The sequence below is a fragment of the Toxotes jaculatrix genome, chromosome 17 (assembly GCF_017976425.1).
Source record: "Toxotes jaculatrix isolate fToxJac2 chromosome 17, fToxJac2.pri, whole genome shotgun sequence".
Taxonomy (NCBI): Eukaryota; Metazoa; Chordata; class Actinopteri; family Toxotidae; genus Toxotes; species Toxotes jaculatrix.
Window position 1 is genome coordinate 9640013 of NC_054410.1, and position 22619 is coordinate 9662631.

Here is a 22619-nt window from a genome sequence, read left to right on the forward strand (position 1 = left end):
TACATGTGAATGTTGTGAATGGCAGAACAGGGGCAGGGAGATCATTGAAATGGCACAAGGAAACCAGCAGGTGATAATCTCCCCACAACACTGTTCCTATTACAGTTCTCCTTAAGCTGCTAGGAACGGCAGCATCAGCATGGCGGAGGAAGGGGCTTCTGTGTTTGGCTTTCTGTAAAGTGAGCAGAGCCTCAAGAAAATATGCCGTTGTGCGTGCATGTATATGTGCCTACTGGCTGTTGGGGTGCAAGTGATCGTAATTGGCGAGAGAAGGGGAAGTAGCTGTGAAGCTCGCAACACCTCAGCCATGAACACAGGCCATGGAATTGACTGCAGCGTCATCATTCCTGACCATAAAAGCTGCTCAGCCAGTCAATGCAGTCTGGGTTCATTCTCTCCCCACTGCCCAGTCTGAGCTATTTTTAGCCTCCCCGTGCAGCGTGGCTCAACTGCCGTCGTAGCTACCTGGATATGAGGGCTTTGTCACTCCTGCAGGCTGGAGCAGCACTGATCTTGCAAGCTTTACAGCTTCCTGTTTCCACTGCTAGGGCTGAAAAAAACAACTCCTGTAGTGAAAGGAATGAACAGAGACAGACAGAGAAAAGAGGGAAGACAAATAGGTAATAGTGATGTATGTTGCGTCTAAATGAAACAGCGAAAGGCATTGCATCCCTGTGTTAGCTCACTGTATAATTTGCTCTGGATGTGACAGAAACAGTATTCAAATGAATCAATCTGACACGTGACTATTCATGATGATGCTAAGTTAAAACAGTTGAAGCAATTATTGATTAAATGATTGTAACCTAATACAATGAAATATAGGGACAGTCTCTCTTTTTCAGAGGTGCACTGTTTACAGGGTTTTGCAAAAACAGTTGGTGTAACAATTTTTGCTGTGGTTCATGATTAAATACACCATTGCAACAAAAGTTATGCAGAAAATAAAAGACGGGACATAAAAGATGATAGCAGGCATGCATGTATTATTTGTTGTGAAGGGTTTCTTTTCTGCTAGTACAGTAGGCGATACTGCAAAGTGCCTTTTCTTGTGTTTTACATGCATTGTTAGTCACAGACATTTTGTTTGGGTAGTCTTTCTCCTGCAGGTATACAAACCTGTGCCTATTAATTCAGCATAATATTATTCAGAATCCCTGGCATGGTAAACAAATGCTCCAAACGAATTCATTTGAAATGACTGTGCTGCAATCCCACGGTGCATTAGGGCTGTTTAAATGCAGTGAGTGCTCAGAGACACTCGCTCAGGGTACCTCATAATGTCTCCTCTCTTCTTGTTCCTCTTGAGCCTTGCTATGCTGGCACCAGCTACAGCACGTTGCACGTGCAACTTAAACTTTGATCCATGTTACATCATCCCTTGATGGCGGTTTTTACTGAACTGTGTTTGTGGTTCTAAGCTTTTCTACATCTATTTTGTTTTTCGAATTATGCAACAAACAGGCAACACTAGATGAATGATGTAACATGAAAATCTAAACTACCGTTGGGTAGGATCATAGTAATAGGCTAAAACCTCTTCTCTAAATTCTCACAAGTTGAACACCAATCTTAGGCAGTCCTGCCAAAGATAACGCATCCCAGTCCCAGTTTGCTCTGCCTGTGGGCTGCTGTGGCAAAATTCTGTTTCTCAGTGGGTGGTAATCTGAGGATTAATGACAGCAACACATCTGCCAGTCATGTGGCAGCGTGACACAGATGGCAGAGAATGCACACAAGAGACACAGACAGGGAGAAGATTGGCTCCAACATTCTGTCATTCGTCCACTGAAACATGCTGCTCGCTAAGCTCTAATTTTTTCAATCAAATAAATCCAAATTCCTCAAGTGCATGAGTAGCTTCCACTTGAACAGTCTCACTACTGTGTCTTCACTGAGAAGTTTTGGTCACTTTGTTGGTGGAGTATGAGTGCATTCGAGCCTTTTGTATTATCTTTCAACAAGTTAATAACAATTCTGTAAAACTGATTTGTTTTGTAACACCAATTTGTTTGTCCTGTAAGAGACAGTATTAAAATGACACATTTTTTTTTCTAATCTTAAAATCTTCACTCCTTTTCATTTCTGCTCCGATGTGTTGCATTTCTTACATCTGTTGTGTTGGTACCACCGCCAGTGGCCCCCACAACAGTAGCAGCAGACACTGTGGCTGATGCGATAGGAGTCCCATTGGCTTTCAGTGGCACAGTAATAGCACATATCCAATATGGAGGCAGAGAAAAGATGATCCTAACAATGCCTCTGGCAGTGCCTCTGGCTTCAGGGCCAACGCACACACACATATATGCACTCACAAGCGCACACTATCTGTGTTGTGCCCTCCTTGGAGGAGCAGAGAAGCAGGCACATGTGTCTCCCTGAATTACTTTTAAGAAAAGGCAGTGGGAGTGATTCTATTCTTGTAGGAGAAAACGCCGTCAATTCTGATTTCATAAGACAACACTCTCACTCGTTGTGTATGTCTCATTCTGTTTATTTCTCTGTTTCGCTTTTTTTCCCCTCTTCATTCCCATTTTCTCCTTTGTGTCTGTCCAGGTCGTGGGTCCTCCAGCTGCCGGGGCTTTTCGCGAGCGCCCTTCTAAACCAACCACCTTTCGCAAGTTCTATGAGCGAGGAGAGTTTCCGATGGCACTGGAGCATGACACCAAAGGCAACCGCATTGCATGGAAGGTAGGGGCGCTGCCCTTTGGAAAGGATTGACTAATGCTTATGGTTTTCACACAGTATCGACAAAAAGGCTAAGGTGCTAAATTTGCCATCAGGGAGCATTGCATGTCAGAATGGGGACAGGGGGTAGGTTCTGTAAATAACTGAACAGGCTCAAATGTAAAGCTACTGGGGCCTAATTAAAAGCTTGCAAAGAAAAAAACATCAGGCCATGAAGAAAAATATCTGTTAGAAACCACCCCAGAATTTTTCATATACAATTACACTGAACTTTGAGATACAGTAGACTTTGCACACACTCTTCAGCTTGAATCCACCTTTGCTGTCAAGCAGATGTGATGGTTGAATATGAAAACTTGATAGGCGCTACGCAAACACCATTTATCGTCATCATTATCGACTTGGCTGAAGGTGATGATGACGGTTTCTCACATTTTCACAGGTCCAATGTGGACTGTTATCCTGTAGGAGGCAGTGTAGATTAGCTCACTTGAATGCTCCACCTGTCTCATTGAACTTATCAATCATATACTCTGTAGAAACTCAGGGTAGTCACAGCAAAACACAGCGAGTAATTGTATATGTGTGTGTGTGTGTTTCAACACGCAAACCTCCACAGAGCCATTAGGCTCCTGACTGGCACAGTGTGTGTGGGATGGATGCATTCTTCTAATCACCATGTTGCTTTATTTCAGCTCCCACTATGCTGCCAGCTATTCCATAACTTCACAACTGCCGTGCAGCAACCACTCTTAATGACATTTATTCATAGTAAGCAACGATAAATGAATCAAACAAATTATGCCCTTTTCCTCCCTTTTTTCCTACTTCAAAGAGAGAAGGAAGGGTGGGTGGGTGAGTGAGCTTTCTCGCTAGTTAGCTGTCTGTCTTCAGGTGAAAACACTGTAAAAGCATCTCTCTTTGTATGAATTATTTATGTAAAATGTTCAAATGAATCTTTGCGTTTGCCAAAAATAATGGATTTCTTTTCTGCTCTGCCCATGAAAAAGCACTCAGCAAATGAGATCTGGTGTATGAAATTGTTGCTGTCATATCCAGTGTGGCTGTTATGCTTATTGATTTCCCCCCAATACTTATACACATGCTAGCCAGGTTTAAAATCCTTGGCAAAAGAAGACTATTGCTCAAGCCCATTGTGACTCTCTCATTTTGAGTGTTAGCAAGTGTCTGTGGAGTGTTTTCTGTAAAGCAGTGTCTCTTCTTAAAATTAGTCTTTATAAGCCTTGTGCTTGTATATAACAGTCCAGGGGGAGCTGGCTGGCAGTTGTTGTGTGGTCATATATGTGGGTATAGTGTAACAGAGAGTGTAACCGTGATTGGAAGTAAGTGGAGAGGGGTTGCCGCGTGTTTGCACTGAGCTGCCCTCGGGGCACAGGTTCAAGACGGCAGCTCAGGATCAATCCCAGTCTGAGAGCTCAGCTCCCTGGCAAATAAAAAGTGTAGGGAAAGTAAGAAAGAGAGACAGTCTTTCGGAAAGAAAAATAAACGCTGTGTTGATTTAGTTTGTGTGTGCTTGTGTGTATCAGTTTGACTGTCTGCCTTGAAGAGTGTGTGTGTGTGTGTTCAGGTCAGGGGTTCAGCTTCCCTCCTGCAGAAATGTTGTGTGTGCATGTTTGCCCCTGCGTAGCAGCAAACATCCAAGACAACTCACTCAGGTACATATACTGTAGTCCCCTATTCTCCCGCTTACCACTTACATGGTCATTCCCCCTCCGAGCAGCAGGGAGCAGCAGCATGTGTTTCTATGCACTCGATGAATCATCTGCTGCATGTCATTAACATTTCCTGTCTCACACCATAGTGGCCCAGCAGTGGGCTTTAGGCATTTGCGCGAGTTAATATTCTGCTGGAAAATCAATTTTGTCATAACCTGCTGGGGAAACAGTTTCTTGTGTTTTCCTTCTTTGATGGCGGTGGACGGCACTTCTCTCAGTATCAGTTTTGCTGTACATAGTGCTGCAACTGAACAATTAGTCATCCCAGTTTTGCAACTGTGACCATATATTGTATCATAACCATTAAAATGATTGTGTTTGGTCCTTGAAGTGTATTTTTAAGTTTTCACATTTTTAGTTGTAGTAGTCTTGTTTTTATTCTTGCAGTGTAGTGTACAGTGTATCAGTTGGGTCAGAGGCAGTTGTAGCCCTGAAGGAAGCTTTGTTGCTTCTTGTTTGCTAACATTTCAAGATTGTTGTTTCATCCATTCTTTATATAATGCACATTCTTGATAAAAAGTAACTTAAGTCAAAACACCGTTTCCCTGATTTCACCTTCCTAAAACTTTTGTGTCTGTTGCACCTCTGATTGAACCTGGCATCACTATTGGATGTTAGAACTGTGCACAGTTGCATGCATCGCTACCGACAGTGCTATGAGCACTGAACACACCCTGAATGCACTGAAAGCACTGGAGGTCGAAAAAGTTTTTCAAAAAGATTTTCAGCTGATGCTGAGTGACTCTTTTAATCTTGAAAAGTGAGCTTTGACTGCTACAGTAGATGACAGTGCGTGGACTCTATGTGGCAGAAACTGTATCTTATACATCTTATTAATACATTGAGCGAGAAGTTTTGAGTTATGGTATGGCATTGCTACTTGTGAAATGTGCTGTACTTTTAGTTGGGGGCCCCTAACTCCTCAATCCCTCAATAAATAAAGCTCTCTACCATTTCACCCTGGGCAGACCCTGCATACCGTTGGCTTGTATAAGCAGTCTTGCAAACAGCTTGCCCATACTGTAACTGCAAAGTCTGGTGTTGATTCTCAGTGGGATCAGCACGGCAACCAGTTAATTCAAGGTAGTAATTTAAATCAATGATAATATCAGAAATATTGCAGGTTCGGGTTCTCATAAAGTGCTTGATTAATTGTGTAAAGAGAAAACATCAATTTCTAATTAGCTGCAATTATTTGTGCAGACCTAATCATATTTTATGGTTCAAAAACATCCTCTGTTTGGATGCATTAGTGCTGGTGGAGGAGTCTAAAAATTGTCTTCTTATAATAAGTAGAGAGCTGTTGCTAGCATTATATTTCCTTATTGATAGCACTAGTCTCTTCTTTTTTTATTACAACAAATGTAAAGTGAGCCTTAACTGTTATTGTCAAGTATGAAACACTTAGCAGCTTAGAAGAACATGCTCTACTCTTGTTACAGTACGATCCTGCCTGTGCTGTGTGTTCTATCGTGCAAACATACAGTATTTGTTGAACACAGAAGATATCGTAGTATAAGAGGAATGTGCAGAAAATGTGTGAGGTCTAACTGATAAAGAATTACGAGCCTGGGGACGTGCAACATGGTGAATTTGTGTGTGCGCGCTTGTCTGTGCGCGTGCCTGCAGGCTGGTGTATGCAGGTGGTTTTATAGTGTGTGTTTGAGTCTATATGTACAGGGGAAATGCAACTGAACTAAATATCAAGGGCAAGTTGAAAAAGGGAAGGTTGTATCTGAAAGGTAATTTGGCTCTCCAGAGGTAAAAGCCTCAGCTGTAATGGCGTGCTCAGGTAAAAGCTTTACACGTATGGGGAACATGTGCGGCAGATAGATAAGAGAGAGAGACGAGTGAGTTCCTGTCCTCTATGTGTATTTGTGTGCCTGTGTGTTTGTGTGCTTGCGTGCGTGCATGTGTGTGTGCGTGAGTGTGTGTGTGTATTTGGCCCCTGCCACAACGTAGAAGCCAGAGGCCTGGAACAGCACCGAAATCTACTACAATTACCAGTTCCAAAAAAAAAAGAGAGAGAGGGAGAGAGAGGGACAGAGGGACAGAGGAAGAGGGTGACAGAGGGATAGTGAGAGAGAGAGAGAGAGAGAGAGAGAGAGAGAGAGAGAGAGAGAGAGAGACAGCTCCACGGGGACTCAGCAATCAGGAGACATGGCAGCCGCTTGGCTCTCAGTTATAATGGATGAGTTGAGGTCTTCCTGCATTCCCTGTGGGGCTTGGTTTGACTCTCCCATCTCTACCCTCTGCTGTGCTCTGCATGCTTGCAGCCAAATATCATGGTACGCGGATGCATACACACATGCTCGCCTCACATGTGCTATACATCCCCTAAACAGCTTTGTTTATTTTATTTCATTGATCGCCTATGTGCTTTATCTTGTCCCTTGATCTGCTGTTCAGCTCTGTGTCTCCTGTACGCTTCAGGTTGTTGTTTTGTCCTCTTTATAAATCCTGCCTGTCTGTTTCTGCCGGCTCCCACCCTTCCATGTCACCCACCACCGCCCCCTCCTCCTGCATCATGTACTTTATCTATTCCCCTTTGTCCTTTTACGGGGTCTGTCTGGGGGCAGAAGGAAAAAGCCATTTTATAAAAATATCAATGCAAACCTGATTTCTGTAAACCCTCCGCCACCACCCCAGCCTCAGACGGCAGAAGGGGTGCAGAGATGGGGAGAGTGGGGGGACAATCAATTAATCTGATCAAGCGCTTTAGGAAATGGAGAGCGTAAGCGCTCCTAGGGGACGGATATCCATCTCCTTGGGATGATTGAATTACGCACAGAGTGAGAGTTGGAGAGGAGGGAGGGCTGGAGAAATGAGGTGGTTAGGGTGACCGAGGATGAGGGAGCATGTGCTTGAGAAACACAGTGGGAGTGTGTGCTTGATATGAGAAAGTGAAAGATAGAGAGACAGAGAATGAAAGCGGGCAAGAGAGTGGGGTGAAAGAGAGATGAGGTCATTGCAGAAACAGCGATGGAGAGGAGCCTTATTTCTCCCCCTCCCTCCTTTCCCCCCATCTAACCATTTACATTTTTATGTGTCATACCTTATGGTTAATAACCCCTTCTTTTGACAGCTATATTACATGGCATGGGCACATCATTTTGCTTTGGAGTCAATTCACAAGCTGAGTGCTACTCTTGACAAATTTGTTATTTGTTTAACAGTAAATTGTCATACAGCATGCAAATAGAGCGGCAGTATGGAGGACTTTATGGCAATGGCCTACGGTACAATAATGGCTGCACTGTGTCGCATCTGAATTTAATTTGTTATAATATTGTCGACATAGTGTGTGATTGACAGGAGTTTACTGTAACATTGTGCTAATATTATTTCCTGAAGTTCTATTCAGAAATGGAAACGCTTAAAGTAGCCCATCTAAGAGGAGATACTGTAGCGTGCCATAAGTACAGCAGCATGGCGCTTTCACAACAGCTATTTCATGGTAATGCCTCGGTAAGTGATCTCCTCCATTGTTTTGTAAGCTGCACAATATGGAGCAACATATTGCTTAGAAATGCTCTGCTCCTTCCCAATGCCACACTCTCGCAGAAAATGACCTTCTCTTCGACTTCTGTTGAATGCATACCATACCTTCTCTTCCACTGTGTGTGAATGATTTCTTATCTGCTGTGAGCACTAGAGCTTTGTCGGGGGAACCTTTGAATAGACAGAATAAAATGGGGTTAACCATGCGTTTTCTCTTGCTCCCTGGCTGAAAGCTGGATACTCTGGGGGGATAGTTCTGTGTCATAAGGAAAAAGATGAAACACAATAAGAAGAGAGAATATGAACAAGCCCCCCTGGGCTTTCTCTGAGAGGAGAGAGAAGAGAGAAAGAGGGAGTTTAGATTAGAGAAGTGGAAAAAGCACCAGGCTTTCTCACTGAAAATGAGAGATGAGAAGAGAAAGAGGAGGAGTAGAGGAAGGAGGTGGAAGAAAACGGCCTTCGACAAACAACTCTGGCTAACCATCAAGGCCTGTATGGGCTGCCTCCCTGGAGGGAGAGAATTGTCGAATGACTGCTGGGAAGAAGCCAGATGAGCTGTGCCACTGCCATGCTGCTGGTGTGACTGCAGGAATGGAAGGACTGTTGGAACGGAGGCATCCAGCGGAGAGAGCTTGTCTGCGGATCTTGAACTGCTGCACCGCCTGCCGCCCTCAGCCATTATTCATAGCAGACGAACGCTACATGAAACTGATGATGGTTGTTTAGCCTGTGGGCCTTCCACTCTTGCTGTGGTAGGACACAATAGAAAAAATGGATTTTTGGAGAAAATGGAGGATCACTGGAGAAGCTTTTATTTCTGAAGATGTCTTACAATGCGGATCAATATAAAACTGTTTACGTCTTTAGTTTTGTCTATAGGTATGGGACAAAGTGACCCAGCGTCTACATGGGCCTCAGAGATACAGCCATCGAGATTGCACTTGTTTTTATGAACCCAATTATCAGCAGTGGTTATCTTTATCTGTGAAACCTCCACACATTGCTCTGGCATGCAACCGATCGCTTCCCAGGATCGTCTCTCCTCAAACCAGCATGCCACAGCTTACACTGACACTTTTAGACATGGCTGCAGACACAATGAACTTCTCATTCTGTGTTGTGATTTTTGGAATGCTGTGCCGTCTCCCATCATGAGGCCCTCTCCCTCTGTCCCTCTGTCACATCCTCGGCTCATCACCAAGCTCACATCATCACCCTGGACACCCTGTTGATCTTAGCTCCACCCCAGCCTCCAACCCCAGATGCAACCCCATGTAGCTGGCTCCCCCGTGCAGATGGTGACTAAAACAAATGCACACACACTATCGTGGGGAAACATAGGACTGGTAGGCAGATGGGGAAAGCCGTGGATAGCTCGGGGTAAAGAAGGGAGACTAAAGTGAAAAATGACAACACAGTGAAGAGAGGGAAGGAGATTGTGGAAAGGGCAGGGTGGCTACCAAATTAGACAGAGACAGAGGACAAGACGGAGAGGGACATGGCTTGTCTGCCAAGGCTACAAATCATGTCCCTGAATGCAGCACCAGTGCTGTCACCCCTCCCTCCCACAAAATAAGCCAGAGATCTATTGATTGGCACTCGTATTTGCTAGCGGGCTCCAGCTCAAAATGGAGCCTTTAATTAACTTAATGGACCGGCTGCAGCTGTGTGTGAGCCAGTGAGGGAGGAATAGAAATGGATGGAGAGAGGGAGTAAGAGCTGCATAAAGAATAAGTGGGGTTAACTGCAGACTCCTTCTGTTATCAGTCAGGGTGGACCGGAAAGACACAAAGAGGACGAAGGAGGTGAGACTGAGTGGGCTGGTGTCCTCTCTGCATCTTCCGTTCCCTGCATCCCGTACTACAACTTACCGCTCGGTCCCCGGAAGATGTGTATGCTGCAGGTCTGCTGCATGTTCAACCAGCTTTTCCCTATTCAGATCAACTACCGACATGGTTTTGACTGGCATGTCTGGAATATCCCTGGGAACCCCAGTATTCCTTTTCATGCTATGCTCTCAGTAAGCAGTCACTCTCCAAAGTGCTAGCACCCTGAAAGCCAGAGCCTTGTTTCTGCACACTGCTGCCCATTCTCCTCCACCCATCTCTCTCTCTCTCTCTCCTCCTATGCACCATTCTCATTCCTGTCCACTCATCCATTCTGTCAAAGGTTAATTGGTTTGGAAATGATTCGATTCATTCTAGACGTTAATGCTGTTATCATGCTTTTGTTCGAAAAAAAGAGAAAGAAAAACTACCCCCCACATGCACTTAAGCCTAATTTAAAATAAAGGGGAAAAAGAAAAAAATCCATTTTAATCTTTTTTTTTTTCTTACTCAGGCTCAGACTTGTCCCCACAAGTCTTTTCCTTTAAATTATGGCAGAATTTCATTACCTTGAAAGCTTTTCTGCCCCCTCCCTCTGCTCCCCTCCCTGTCTCGAATACTTTGAATGGATCAGGACTAATGTCTTTCTTGTAACCTCAAGGTCGGAATATTTGGATCCGTGGAAGCGCTCAAGGGTCTCTGTGATTAATGCACTGTACAAAGTACCTTGGAATAATGCGGTGGCTGATGGCTGCACAGAGTGATCAGTTGTGCACCCACACACACACACATACAAATATGCAGACACACAGCTATATCTGCTGGAGGTAGTTGTAGATAGAGGTGCCCCTGTCAGTGCCCTTGATGTGGATCATGGGAGGCATTCTTATTCAAATAGGGTTACCTGGAGGCCCTCTCTCAATTCCCCCCAACAGTGCCATACAGTACTTCCCTAAGGAGCTTTATGCTTTTCTGTCTTCAGTATGTTACATCTTTACTTACAGGGGCTTTGTTTGACACAACCAGGCTATCGCTTCTCTCAGAGCTGGTTACAGGATGACAGAGTTTCATTTTGAGCACATCAGTGGAGTTTCTGGATTTAAAAAAAAAAAGTCCAATTGCACATCAGTGCTTTAGCAACAACAATTTTAGATTTTCATTTACCTACTTGAATCCCACATAAGACAATTAATCAGATTACGTCTCAGTGTCAAAGGGAGATAGTTTTCCTGACTCTGGTATCTACAATAAAACAGCCACTGCTTGATTGCTACTTTGGTCTTGATGTTTTTTGCTGACACGGCTGCGATGTCTGATAAAAATGTGATTTTCTCTGTTTCTGCTGCCACCTTGCAGAGGTCCTCAAAGTGGCTGCTGTGCATGCCATCCACGCCCTATTGATCAGAGAGACAGAGGCCTCTGTATTGAAGTTGTTTGCAGAGCTGCAGATGCTATCTTCACTTTTGTTAATTATTTACATTCGGTTCCACAAATCTGATCAATAGTTAATTGAGCCAGTGGGAGCAGTCTGAGAGAAAAACAAAAACTTTGCGGAACTAAGGGACAAAATCCTCAGTGCTGCAATATAAAGGAGTTTTATTTTCCCTCATACATTTAAATGTAATTTAAACATAATACTATTATATTGGGGTTAACTGGTTTAAAGTCAAAATGAGAAAGCTTGGAAGATACATAGAACGCCGTCATGCTCCATGCTCTCGACTAGTCTTCACCCTCTTACGGCAGCAATAATTCTAAATGGCAACATTTTAAGGGAGTAGAGGACTCATGGCCATTCACTTGATTGAAGCGCCATTTAAAGTGGCAGGTGGCTGACTAGAATACACTTGTAGTGTTTATCTCTGGTGGGCTGTTGGGAAAGAGAGGCCAGCGAAGTCCAGGGGGCTGCATTTATCAAAGCGTGCATAGAACAAAATCAAGTTATATGAGCTGCCTGGACGTACACGGTAGTTGGTATTAATGAAGCATGTGTACTCACACCTGTAAGCAGGGAACAATAATAAATCCCACCTGTTTTACATCTGCTTGTACATGAACGGGCTCATCTACGAATACAGTTTTTAGTCTTTCCAGTGCAATTCACATCGTTTCACGTGTCTGGAAATCGAATCTGGAGGTCGCTGAAGGTGAGGATAACAGTGACCTCACTAAATATTGTCCAGTGTACAAGATGTCCTGCCAAAGATTAGCTTGTCAGTAATCAATTAGTTCTTCTCTGAGCATTACATTTTACGTCCACATCTGTCTTATCATAGAGACAATTATAGCAGTATCTCAGCTGTTGATTTAGTTTCACAGTATTTAATGACTGGTTCAGATATTAAACATTTATGAAAAGATTTTAATGCATTTGATCATTTAATTTTACAAATATTATCCTAAATTGGCTTTAGCGGTAGAAATGCTTGTAACAGCTATTCATCAGATATTTATCAGTGTGTGAGGGAAGCGACACCTTCATTCCTGACACCTGCCACACGCCAGTAAAGATGTTTAAAAAATGAAGATGCTGTTTTTTTTTCCCAGTTAACAGAGAGAAGTTACAAGCTCATGTCGTACACTGAAACATCATCCTGTGTTCCTTAACTTGGCATTAATTTAGAAATATAAAATGGAAATAAAACTAAATTCATATTGTTCTTGCAGTTTAGAGATATGGATTACAGAAATCTGCATCTCTGTTATGAATAGTTTTAATCTTTATAGCAAGGATCACAGCATCTGACTATACATTCACATCTGAATTTACATTTATACTTGACTGTGACAAAAGTCTGGCTTTTTCTGCAGAACAGAACCAGCTTCCTTCTGATCCGTAGGAAAATAATCTAGGTTATAAGGATGTAATTTGTAGACATTTTGCAGCCTCCACGCCAAACTTCTTAGACATTACCATTCTATATTGGACCTGTCTACTTTAACTGAGGCTGTGTTGTTTGTTCATTACTCTGTAATATGTCCTAGTAGCCTAAATGAAGGACTGCTTCTGGGAACAATGTGTAAGAAGAAAAAAAAACTTTTCAGACAATGATGTTGAACTAAATGAGGTTCAGCTAAACAAAAATGTTTTAATTAGCACTTTTACACATGGCATTTCAAAAGGGGAAAAACAAACAGCATGGGGAAAGCTGATGAACGCTGTGAACACTGTTTCACCTATAATAAGAACTCTAGCAGAGGTGAAGAAAAAATAGCTTGACCTTTAAAAAAAAAGTCCACAGATTGCAGCACACTGACAGACATTATTGCCACAGAAGGGTTGCAGAGTACTTCTGTGTCATCCACAGATGACAAAATAGCAGCAATTATTGGTGAGCCGTCTCTGAAACATATCATCCCTGATGGTGACACTGCGAGTGCAACTCTGTCAGCCACACGAGACTCGACCAAAGAAGTGAGCAAAATGTTTTAAGTTGGTGCAACTTTTAACAGCTGCAGCAACAGAACATTTAGCTAACATAGTCAATTCAGTTAGAAAATATGACACCGAAACGTAAAGTAGTTCATAATGAGTGTTATAACCTGTAAATAATACTCACTTGAAAATGCTGGATTATCCCATTTCTAAATTGCATTGAATTGGGCGTCAAGCATCATAAGGGACAATCAATCCATCAGTGATGTTGGCAGATGGAAAGAAAGAGTTAATAGTGTAGAAATGAGTACACAAAAACTGATGGTACACACAAGCAGTAAGACCCCTGTTAAAGACAGGGAAAGCAGGGGAGTGATGAAGCAGACGCTGGTGTATTTGAGTTTGTATGTATGTGTGTAAATGCGTGCTTGTGTGTCTGAATGATTGAGTGACAGGAACTGATTAAGGTATGCAGTAGCAGCTCCGTTTTAGTAATCTGTCCTGCCACACCTCAGGGGACGAACCGTACGCGCCTGGATCTAGCTGTTAATGGCTGCAGGGCCCATAATGCATTATGAGGAGAAATTCATCTCATTGTTTCTGTTCCCATTTACCAGTTTGAGCTGCACGTTTGCCATTGTTAACTGACAAATGTGTCAATGACTAATCTGCCTGGGTGTTCGACCACCACACCTTGTATTGGCTTTGGCGTTTCCTTATCTCGCTTCTGTTTCCAGCCTGTCACTGATAAGAGAGAAGGAGGAAGGGAGGTGAACGCGTTGAGCTGGGGAAATAAGAAAAATGGAAAGAAAAACAGAATGGTAGTAAAAAAAAATTATATAGTGAGTGTTACAACAAGAGAGAGAGAGAGAAATAGAGGAAGAAATAGGGCATGATTAAAGAGAAAGGTCTCAGTGGTGACACTCTCCCCCCTTTTGTTTTGTGGTAGGTAGTTTGTTGAACACGCTGTGTTGTCATTGCCTTATTTCATGGGAGCAGATAAACAGCATCTCAGTTTTGTCCTCATCTACTTGGGCCACAGGCTTGTATACAGTCTTGAGAGAAAATTCGATGCATCCATCCATCCTCCAGCATCGTTAGGATTGTCACTTTTGTTTTTTGAAATTGTGTGTGTGTATGTGTGTGTAAATAAAGTGTATGCACACACGCACTGGCGCAAGGCACCGGTCTGTACAGTATTCCTCAGTTTAAGGAGGACGGTTCAGTAATTTGTGTTCAGATGGATGAGCAATAGAAGAGACGAGCAGTGTGGTGCCAGCCGTGACTCCAACTTCAATTTGGGTCTGACTTGACCCAGCAGTATTGCTAAATCTGACTTGTTACATGACGGGTGCTCTGGCTCACCTCGCCTCTCTGAGACAACCTCTGGCCGCAATCTGGGTGTCTTTGTCAGCTCAGAGCAGCCGGGCCCCCAGAATCGCTGAGGTGGTGGATTTTCCTCTCCTCCCTCACTCAATCTCTACCCCCTCCCTTCTTCTTCTTCCCAACATCCACAGATCAGCGTTTTTTTCTTTGCTGTCACCCATTCACACATCCACGGACCAGGGGCTTTCTCAGCACCAGGGGACTGTAGTCTAAGAGACAGAAAACCCCCTAGATCATTTTCTTACTGGCAATTAGCAGCACACAGACACTGTATTCCACTCAATGACCTGACACAGACAAATGGAGGAAAAAAGGAATGAAAGAAAAGTATGACAAAAAAGAGGAGGGGAATGATGAGAAAGAGAGAGAATAAAACATAGACACACAAGGGCTTGATTAAGTGGTCTTTTAAATGCGCGAGTGGGTAGCAATTCAGCAGCTCTTTAGTCTCGGGAGGACCTGTCTCAATTACCCTAATGAGGCAGAGTGACTCTGGCTTCCTAGGAAGGGTATGGGAGACAGGGAGCCCTACAAGGCCAGGCAGGAGACACTGGGGGAGCAAAGGCCTCAATGTGTGTGTGTGTGTGTCTGTGTGTGTGAGACACGCAGCATGTGGATGCCCTGTGAAGTTAAATGGAGCGTGCCGGGTTCCCAATGAGCCTGTGTTAGCTGTCGGACTGACACACAGTGACCTCCCACTGTGCACATCACTTTCTCATCTGGGCTGTCAGGGAATGGCAGTTAACCCCAGTCTGCCCTGAACCTTGGCCTTCGATAAACCAATACATATCTTCAATAAAGGCCTAGCACGGAGAATACACATGTCATAATATGTAGGCTTACCTCTCTTCTTATTCTATCTCGCAAAGACAGAATTAAATCGGTTTGTGACCAGGAAAGCCTCTGTGTTGTTATGAGCTACAAGTCAACGGAGGGATTCTGGCTGTTCGAAATGTCATCATTTTTCTGGTACAATACAGTCGGCGTGCTGCTTCCTGACACAAGGTAATAGAACCAGGCTCTGCGCTGTGTATTACCCTTTCCCTCAGCAAACGCACAAACATGCCACAAACTACACTGTTGTGGAAGCTATCAGCGCAGTGTCATCATCACCATTACCCTCATGTATCCAGCATCCCCCTTCCCATGACATTCCATTAGCAATTCAACACACTGCTACTCGACACCCCGTGGCCTCTCAGGAATACGTGTCAGTGTAAGAGTAGCAGGTTTTACAATTACTGTGTGTTATTCATACAATCCTTCTCCATATTTACGAGCACACATTAGGCCACCTTATACATCCCGTAAACCATCATATTTGTTATTTTGTCTCGCATCCTCATTTACTTAATGTCTGCCTAACTGATTCCTTTGGACTGCTGTCCCCAGCCAACTAGCATTTTTGCCCCAGTAAGCAGATGGGCCAAGGGAGGTAGATGTTGGTTAGTCTAGACGAAAAAAAAAAAAAAAATTCCACAGTTACATAACTATTCTCCTTTCTCAATGTTTGTCTTTCTGTCATTCACATAGTCTGCTTGTCTTTCTGTCAGTCTGTTTGTCCAACACTTTTTCCTCCAGAGGAAGAAGTCTTGGCCAGATTCCCTTTGCAACTTGGTTTCAGTGAGGGATTTGTTTTTGCTGCCCCCATGAACTTTTGTCTAGCATCACTAACAGGTCAAAATGTCCCTATGGCCAGACTTAGGTCCCTCACAAAGTATCACAAAGAGAAATGACCATGAAATATGCTGTGGGTATTCAGGGTCCCTACAGGATGAATCTGATTTTTTTCAGTGATCTCTTTTTTTTTCTTCTAGTGCAACTCTTATTCTAAAATATTTAAAATCTCCACTTGCACAGAATACACCTCATAGTAATCCAACAAGCAAATGGCACCATCTTTGCACAGCACTTAATACACAATGCAATAGTCTTATTGTCGTGGTGTTTTCTAAGCACATTTACACTTAGAATTTCTTGACATTTTGACCAGGTCAAAACATTTTTGTCTTCCACAAGATCATTGTACCATAATTAAACTGTTCATTCTCCCCAACAATTACATGTTATGGGAAGAAATTAAAAGTGTCCATGGGGCTTTATACTTTTAGTGTTGTTTTTTCTCAACCTTTGTTTTTGTCACCGTATTTTGTGCTACCAGACAAGGTGTTATTGTGGGGCCAAAGCCCTCACTGATAGCCATGTCACCTTTCACTTTCAATCGCTGCAAAACAACTGAAATCATTTGTCATTCTTTCTGGGCCACCGAGTGAAATATGACTCACAGGCCTCAGAAATGTTGAAATTGAAAAAGCACACTGGAACACAGTGCCTTCATCTCAAATCTCCTCCCTCTCCTCCTTCTTTCCTCTACACTCTCAGTCAAACAGAAGAAATGGCTTCCATTTAGACACTCCTAACGGTCTCTCCTAATGGCTCTTTGTGATAGAAGTTATTTATGGCAAGATTCATTTTAATCTGTCTGTCTGGGGGAAAAAAATCTGCCCATGAAATGGCCTTTCCAAAAGGCTGTACCTTGTTGCTGACTACGAGAATGCTCCTCCTCTTATAAAGGAAATAAAAAAAAAAAGTTGTACGCCAAGGCTAGGGATGATTTAACTCATTGCCATTAAGTTGGGGTTTGATTCGCAATACAGCTGGCAGAGCTTCCCTTTAGGTGTGAAAATGTCAATAGCCAAGAGTGCCGCGTCTCCCGTGTCAGCCCTGACGAAAGACCAACGACCAGCCTGGCTGCCATTTGTCTTCCTGAGTGAGTTTTCTAATAACCGTAATGGCTATGGCAATAAATTACCACCAGCCTGTCACAGAGAAGATAGTGCAGCATTTAAATCTAACAAAGAGCCCCCACTCCCCCTCCATGTTTTATCCTGATTTTATTTTTAAAACTTACTCATTCCTTCATTCACCTAAGGAGCATTTGAAGGTAATACTGAATAGCCAAACCCCTTTGCAGAGTATTACATGTCCTAACTGGACAGAAAATCCTTGGCTCTCCTCTTTCTCCAACACTTGGATAGAATATTTACCACTTCCGTGACAGACTTTTTTTTTTTTTTTTAATGTAAAGTGGTTTCATATTATATTACAAGTTATCTGTTTGAATTATGCAGCAATGTCCTAACCGCACTGGTCACCTGTCTGATGGACTCCCACTTTAGTGAAATAACAAATTAAGGGTGGTAGCTGATTGGAATCAGATGTCATCTTACCCTTGACCCCATCATCATGTGCCTTCTCACAAGCTAGTGTTTTTCCATCCCACTCCCATGGAGTTGACTGCAGTCCCTCTGTGAGATGAGCGTGCTCAGTAATTGGAGCAGCGGGAGGCGATTTGTTCCCGTCCTTTCCTTCAGTAGCAGCAGTTTGCCGGTGGGCAGCCCGTGGAGCGATGCCATCCTGCCATTTGTCAGACAGGGTGCAATTTCCCGGTCATCTGTTTCCATCCATAACTGAAGGTGAGGAAAAAAATGGTGAATGATGGAGACTTTAATATGGCTCCTCATACTGTAGGAGCTAACTCCTGGAAGCGACAAGCCACACTCATACACTCTCACCCTTGTGGCAAATACTGCAGGACTTTGCTTGTAGTCTTCAAATGCCCCCTATTTACAAGTGACGCATTTCTCGGTAATGTGGGGCTCTGCTGACTTTTTGTAGACCTGTGGTGTACAGACCGACGGAGGATACCGTGCCCCTGGGAGGGTGTATCGTGTTGAAATGAAAGCTGCCTAGCATGAAAGATTTGCCCCTTGGCAACAAGTGAGAGATTCCAGTCATTTTTGCCTTATGCCATAACCTCCTGTTACCATAGTTCCCTGACAGTATGTTTAGGATAATGTTTCCACATCTTCCTGTGACCGTCCTGCAAGAAGAGCACAAAAAGATGTGTTCCAAAGTCTAGATAAAACAATTCACTTTGAAACGGGCCTGCTTTGGTGTCGCCTCATTCACAATGCTCCATGTAGCCGGGTGCTTTTTTTTCAACTGTGGTTTAAAACAAAGTAATCTGCCTCACTGGCAATCAAAAGTCTTCTTAGAGAGAAGCCCCGCCGTGTGCAGCTGTGCTGCATGATAAGCGTGTAAACTCCGCTTCCCAAACTTGGCCGATCACACACTTCCATCTATGCATTTACCAAAACCAATTATTTTTTCAATCCAAACGTGCACCTGATACCTCCCCCATCAGACCAATGCTGCAGGGACAGAGAGTTCTAAAGAAGAGCAATGGGTGGTATGGGCAGTGCTCCTCTGGATGTGAGGAAGGACGAGCTGTGTTATTTGTAATCACAAATTGATGTCCTTTGTAGCCATGGTTCAGTGTGATCTGTGAGTTGGGAGAGGCAGACGTCATGTGAGGCAAGGCAGCTGCTCTGCCTTTCTTTCCTCCCTGCAGTAAAGGGTTTCCTTTCAAAGAAGCCTAATGTATCTCCTTTCAGCTAGGCCAAATGGAGTCACTGTAGTTCATTTTCCGATAAGATTGGACAGGTGTTGGGACGTCAGCTGAGCTTTCACACAAATATCTTCTGTTCTCCTCTTGTAATTAGGGACCATATAAATTCATATGTTTATGTGTGCTTTCTGTGTTTTATTGTGGTTTCCTCCCTATTGACTCAATTCAGGAGCTACTCTTCTTTTAATTATTTTTTATCTTTTATTCTATTTAGCATTCTATTTAGAGTGTGTCGTCTGGTACTATTTGTGTCTTGAGGCGTCGGAACAATTAATTTTTTTCTTTCTAATTGAGAGCTTGATTTGTAGGACTGAGCAGAGCTGCCTCAGTAAAAAACAATTACAGATAAAGAAAACATGCTATTTTAGATGTTTATCATTTTTAATTGCCACCATCAAGAGAATTGGATTGTCGCTGATTTTTCCCCCCTTGTTCTGTTTTTCTGTGTGTCTGGTACCAGGATAGCTTAAAAAATAATAAGTAGATTTGCACAGAGCTTTGATGAAAGGTTGTCGAAGTGGGATTCCTGTCAACAAAGTTGTGTTCCAGAAATGAGCTACAGTGGTTTTATGGTACTGCAGTAATTGACTATAAATGCTTGTGTGCTTAGAACTTGAACTCGTGTCTCATGCCTAGTTTCTGGTACAGTCATAAAGATATTTTCAAACTGTAATGTAAAGAAAGTTGGTAATAGGGAATGGATTTGTCATCATAGCATTAATGCAGGTTAGTTTTCCACTGACGGCCAATGAGTGGACTTTGATTCTCATGTGCATTACAGATGTAGATAGATAGATCTTTATTGTCACTTGCACAGAAGTACAGGCGAAATTTCGTTTTGCCGCAGCAAAATGTTTGCGCCACCACATGCTTTCCTGAAAGTTAATTTGCAAGTTGCGATACATACATTGTACATGTGTAGATCGGAGAAACGGGATGACAGTGTCCTCATCCAGACGGCACGGAGGGGGGTGACTGAATGGCTTGATGAGTTTAAAACTGATGTGAGTCACATGCTACGGCCTTTGCAGTCAGCAGATCTCAACCAAGCTGAACACCTATGGGAGATTTGGGACCGACGTCTTAGACAGCGCTCTCCACCACCATCATTAAAACACCATATATCTTTAGAAAAATGGTGTTCCATCCTCCCAGTAGAATTTCAGAGAGTTGTAGAATCAATGCCAAGGCACCTTGAAGCTGTGCGGCACATGGTGGCCCAAGACCTTACTAATAAAACAGTTTATGTTGGTTTTTCCTTTAATTTGTCACCGGACTGTACATGTATGTCAACAAGTCCTCAGTGATAGCTGCTGTATTTATGTTAGTATACATGCATAGTATTGTTGCTACATGTTTGCTGCCAGACCAAGGAACTGAAAAAGCAGAAGTGGGCCACATATTAGAGTATGCTGCCAGGGTCTCTATGGAAAGACACTCCCTGCTGCTACTGAAGCTATAACGATGCACTGTGTACAACCCTGAGATGAGATTGATCAATAAGTCACTGCAATGAAGTGGCACATTGATTACACCAATGACAGGGCATTTACAGGTTTAATCTGTATAATGAGTGTAACCTTTTTCTTTCAGCCACCTGCTTTCTGCCTGGCATGGACCTATCCAAGGCCAGCAGGGACCACAGAGGGGGTGGGAGCAAGATAAGATAAATGTCTTGTGTTTGGGTTGGGGGGGGTGGTGACATGAATGAGGATGGGAGGTGAGAGAGACCTGAGGTAATGTAGAAAACATAGGGAGCAGAAAAGTAAAAGGACAGGAAGTGGAAGGAAGAGAAGAGAGCGGTTTATGTGACACCTGGGCATGTGTTTGTGTCACAGCTGTAGGTAAGATAGTGGTGCAGGGGGAGGATCATCATTTTTTGTACACAGTGTAGAGAGGCCACCAGTGATTAATGTGTGTCATGGGTAACTCGAGGCTCTGCAGGCTCTTTAGCATTTACAGTGTGTCCTCCTCCTCTTGCCTTCACAATCTTTCCTGAGAATGAACAGCTTCTTCTGCTCTTTCCTTGCATCCGTTTGCTGTAGAAACAGCCTCCTCTTTCTGCCATTCTTCTCATGTTCCTATTTGGACCCACAGTGATAGATGTGACTCACATTAACTACTTTGCACAGGACTCATTTCAAGTCTTGCCATAAAGTAACTGAAATACTCTCCTTTTTTCCCCACTTTACTTATCTGTTTTACATCTCGCCCATCATTTTTTTCCTTTGTTTTAGCAACATGACACAAATGCCAATTAACATGAATGACACGAACAGCAATTAACCTATATGCTTATCAGTGGAAGACAGACTCGGTATGGACTCTCTGGAGCTGAAAGTGCTTTTCAGAAACAGCTTGTTCACTTGTGGAATTGAATCCGCATTAAGCCGTCTATACACAGCTGACTCGGGTAAACATTCCATAGCAGAGATAGTGTGAAATAATAATCGATTTCCACGAGCGTTCAACACCTTTCTTGTAACTGGTACGATCATCTTGACAACGTAGGAGGTAAATCTGTGGGAACAGATTTGCTTTGTACATCAATTAGCTTGTGAGTGTTACTGTTTGTTATTAATTTCTCCCATAGATTTTATTTAAGATTTCACCATTGATATTTTTTTATTATTCTAGCCAAACCGATCTTTCACTTTGCTATCTGTATGCAAACCCATAGTATTGTGATGTATTTGTTACAACATTGTACAATTATGTTTTTTATGTTACAACATACAAAAAATGAGTAGTGGCTCAGTTCTGGTGTGTTCTGTACTTCTCCCCATTTTTTTCATCCAGTTGTTCAGAGCTTGTTTATTAAACTTCACTCTCTTACTTCCTTTTTTCATGGCTTCAGTTCATCAGTAACTAGCTGTAAATGTCATGCTGCTGTCAGATTCTATCTAGAATATTTCAACATACACCAATATACTAAATAGTGTATGTTGGTGATTTAAATTTATAGCCAAGAAGTTCAAATAAATACCATCAGAGATTATGAGGCTCTGGCAGCGGGGCAAGAGAGCACTAACTTTTAGCTTGATCGTGCAAAAATATACGTTTTATGGATTTTTAGCTGCTATAGCTCTCTTGATTTGGTTTGTGTTGAGTGGTTTGTGACGGAGCGTGGTTTTAAACATTTATTAAAGTGCAGACAAAAACCCCCAGAAAATTAAAGGAGCTTGTCTTAGCTCTCACTGTTCCGAAATGTTAGAAAAATGCGACGGATGTAAGGTATTTTAAAATATGGATAAAATCTTGTCCGCTTATTTTTATGCTGTTTGAAATTGGATGGGGGAAAGGGAGTCTGACAAGATGAATCTTTTATCTTGGACCATCTATGTAAATTAAACTTAAACAAAACTATCAGTAAATTTTAGTGTTTAGTATTATTACATTATTATTATAATGTATAATTATTACAGCAAAAACTGAAGTCAAACTGGAATTATCCTTTAAATGATTAGGCCTCTAAAAGACTGTCTGCTGAAGAAGTCTCTACATGGTTAATGTTCTTCCCTGTGGCTGCTGCAAAATGTCTCTGGGGCACAAAGTGCTCTGAGCGTGTTGTCAAGGGAATATTACTGCAGTGTTATGATGTGTTTTTATTCTGTCAGCCTCATCCCCAAGGGCAG

General features: G+C 42.8%; 1 protein-coding gene across 1 annotated transcript in view; it reads left to right on the forward strand.

The window, feature by feature from the left end:
- pacrg (PARK2 co-regulated) overlaps positions 1-22619 on the forward strand; it is a 119134-nt gene that overhangs the window by 15628 nt on the left and 80887 nt on the right. The window contains exon 2 of the mRNA XM_041061104.1: positions 2557-2691. Coding sequence (XP_040917038.1) covers positions 2557-2691 — 135 coding nt within the window. The remainder of the gene's footprint in view (positions 1-2556; positions 2692-22619) is intronic.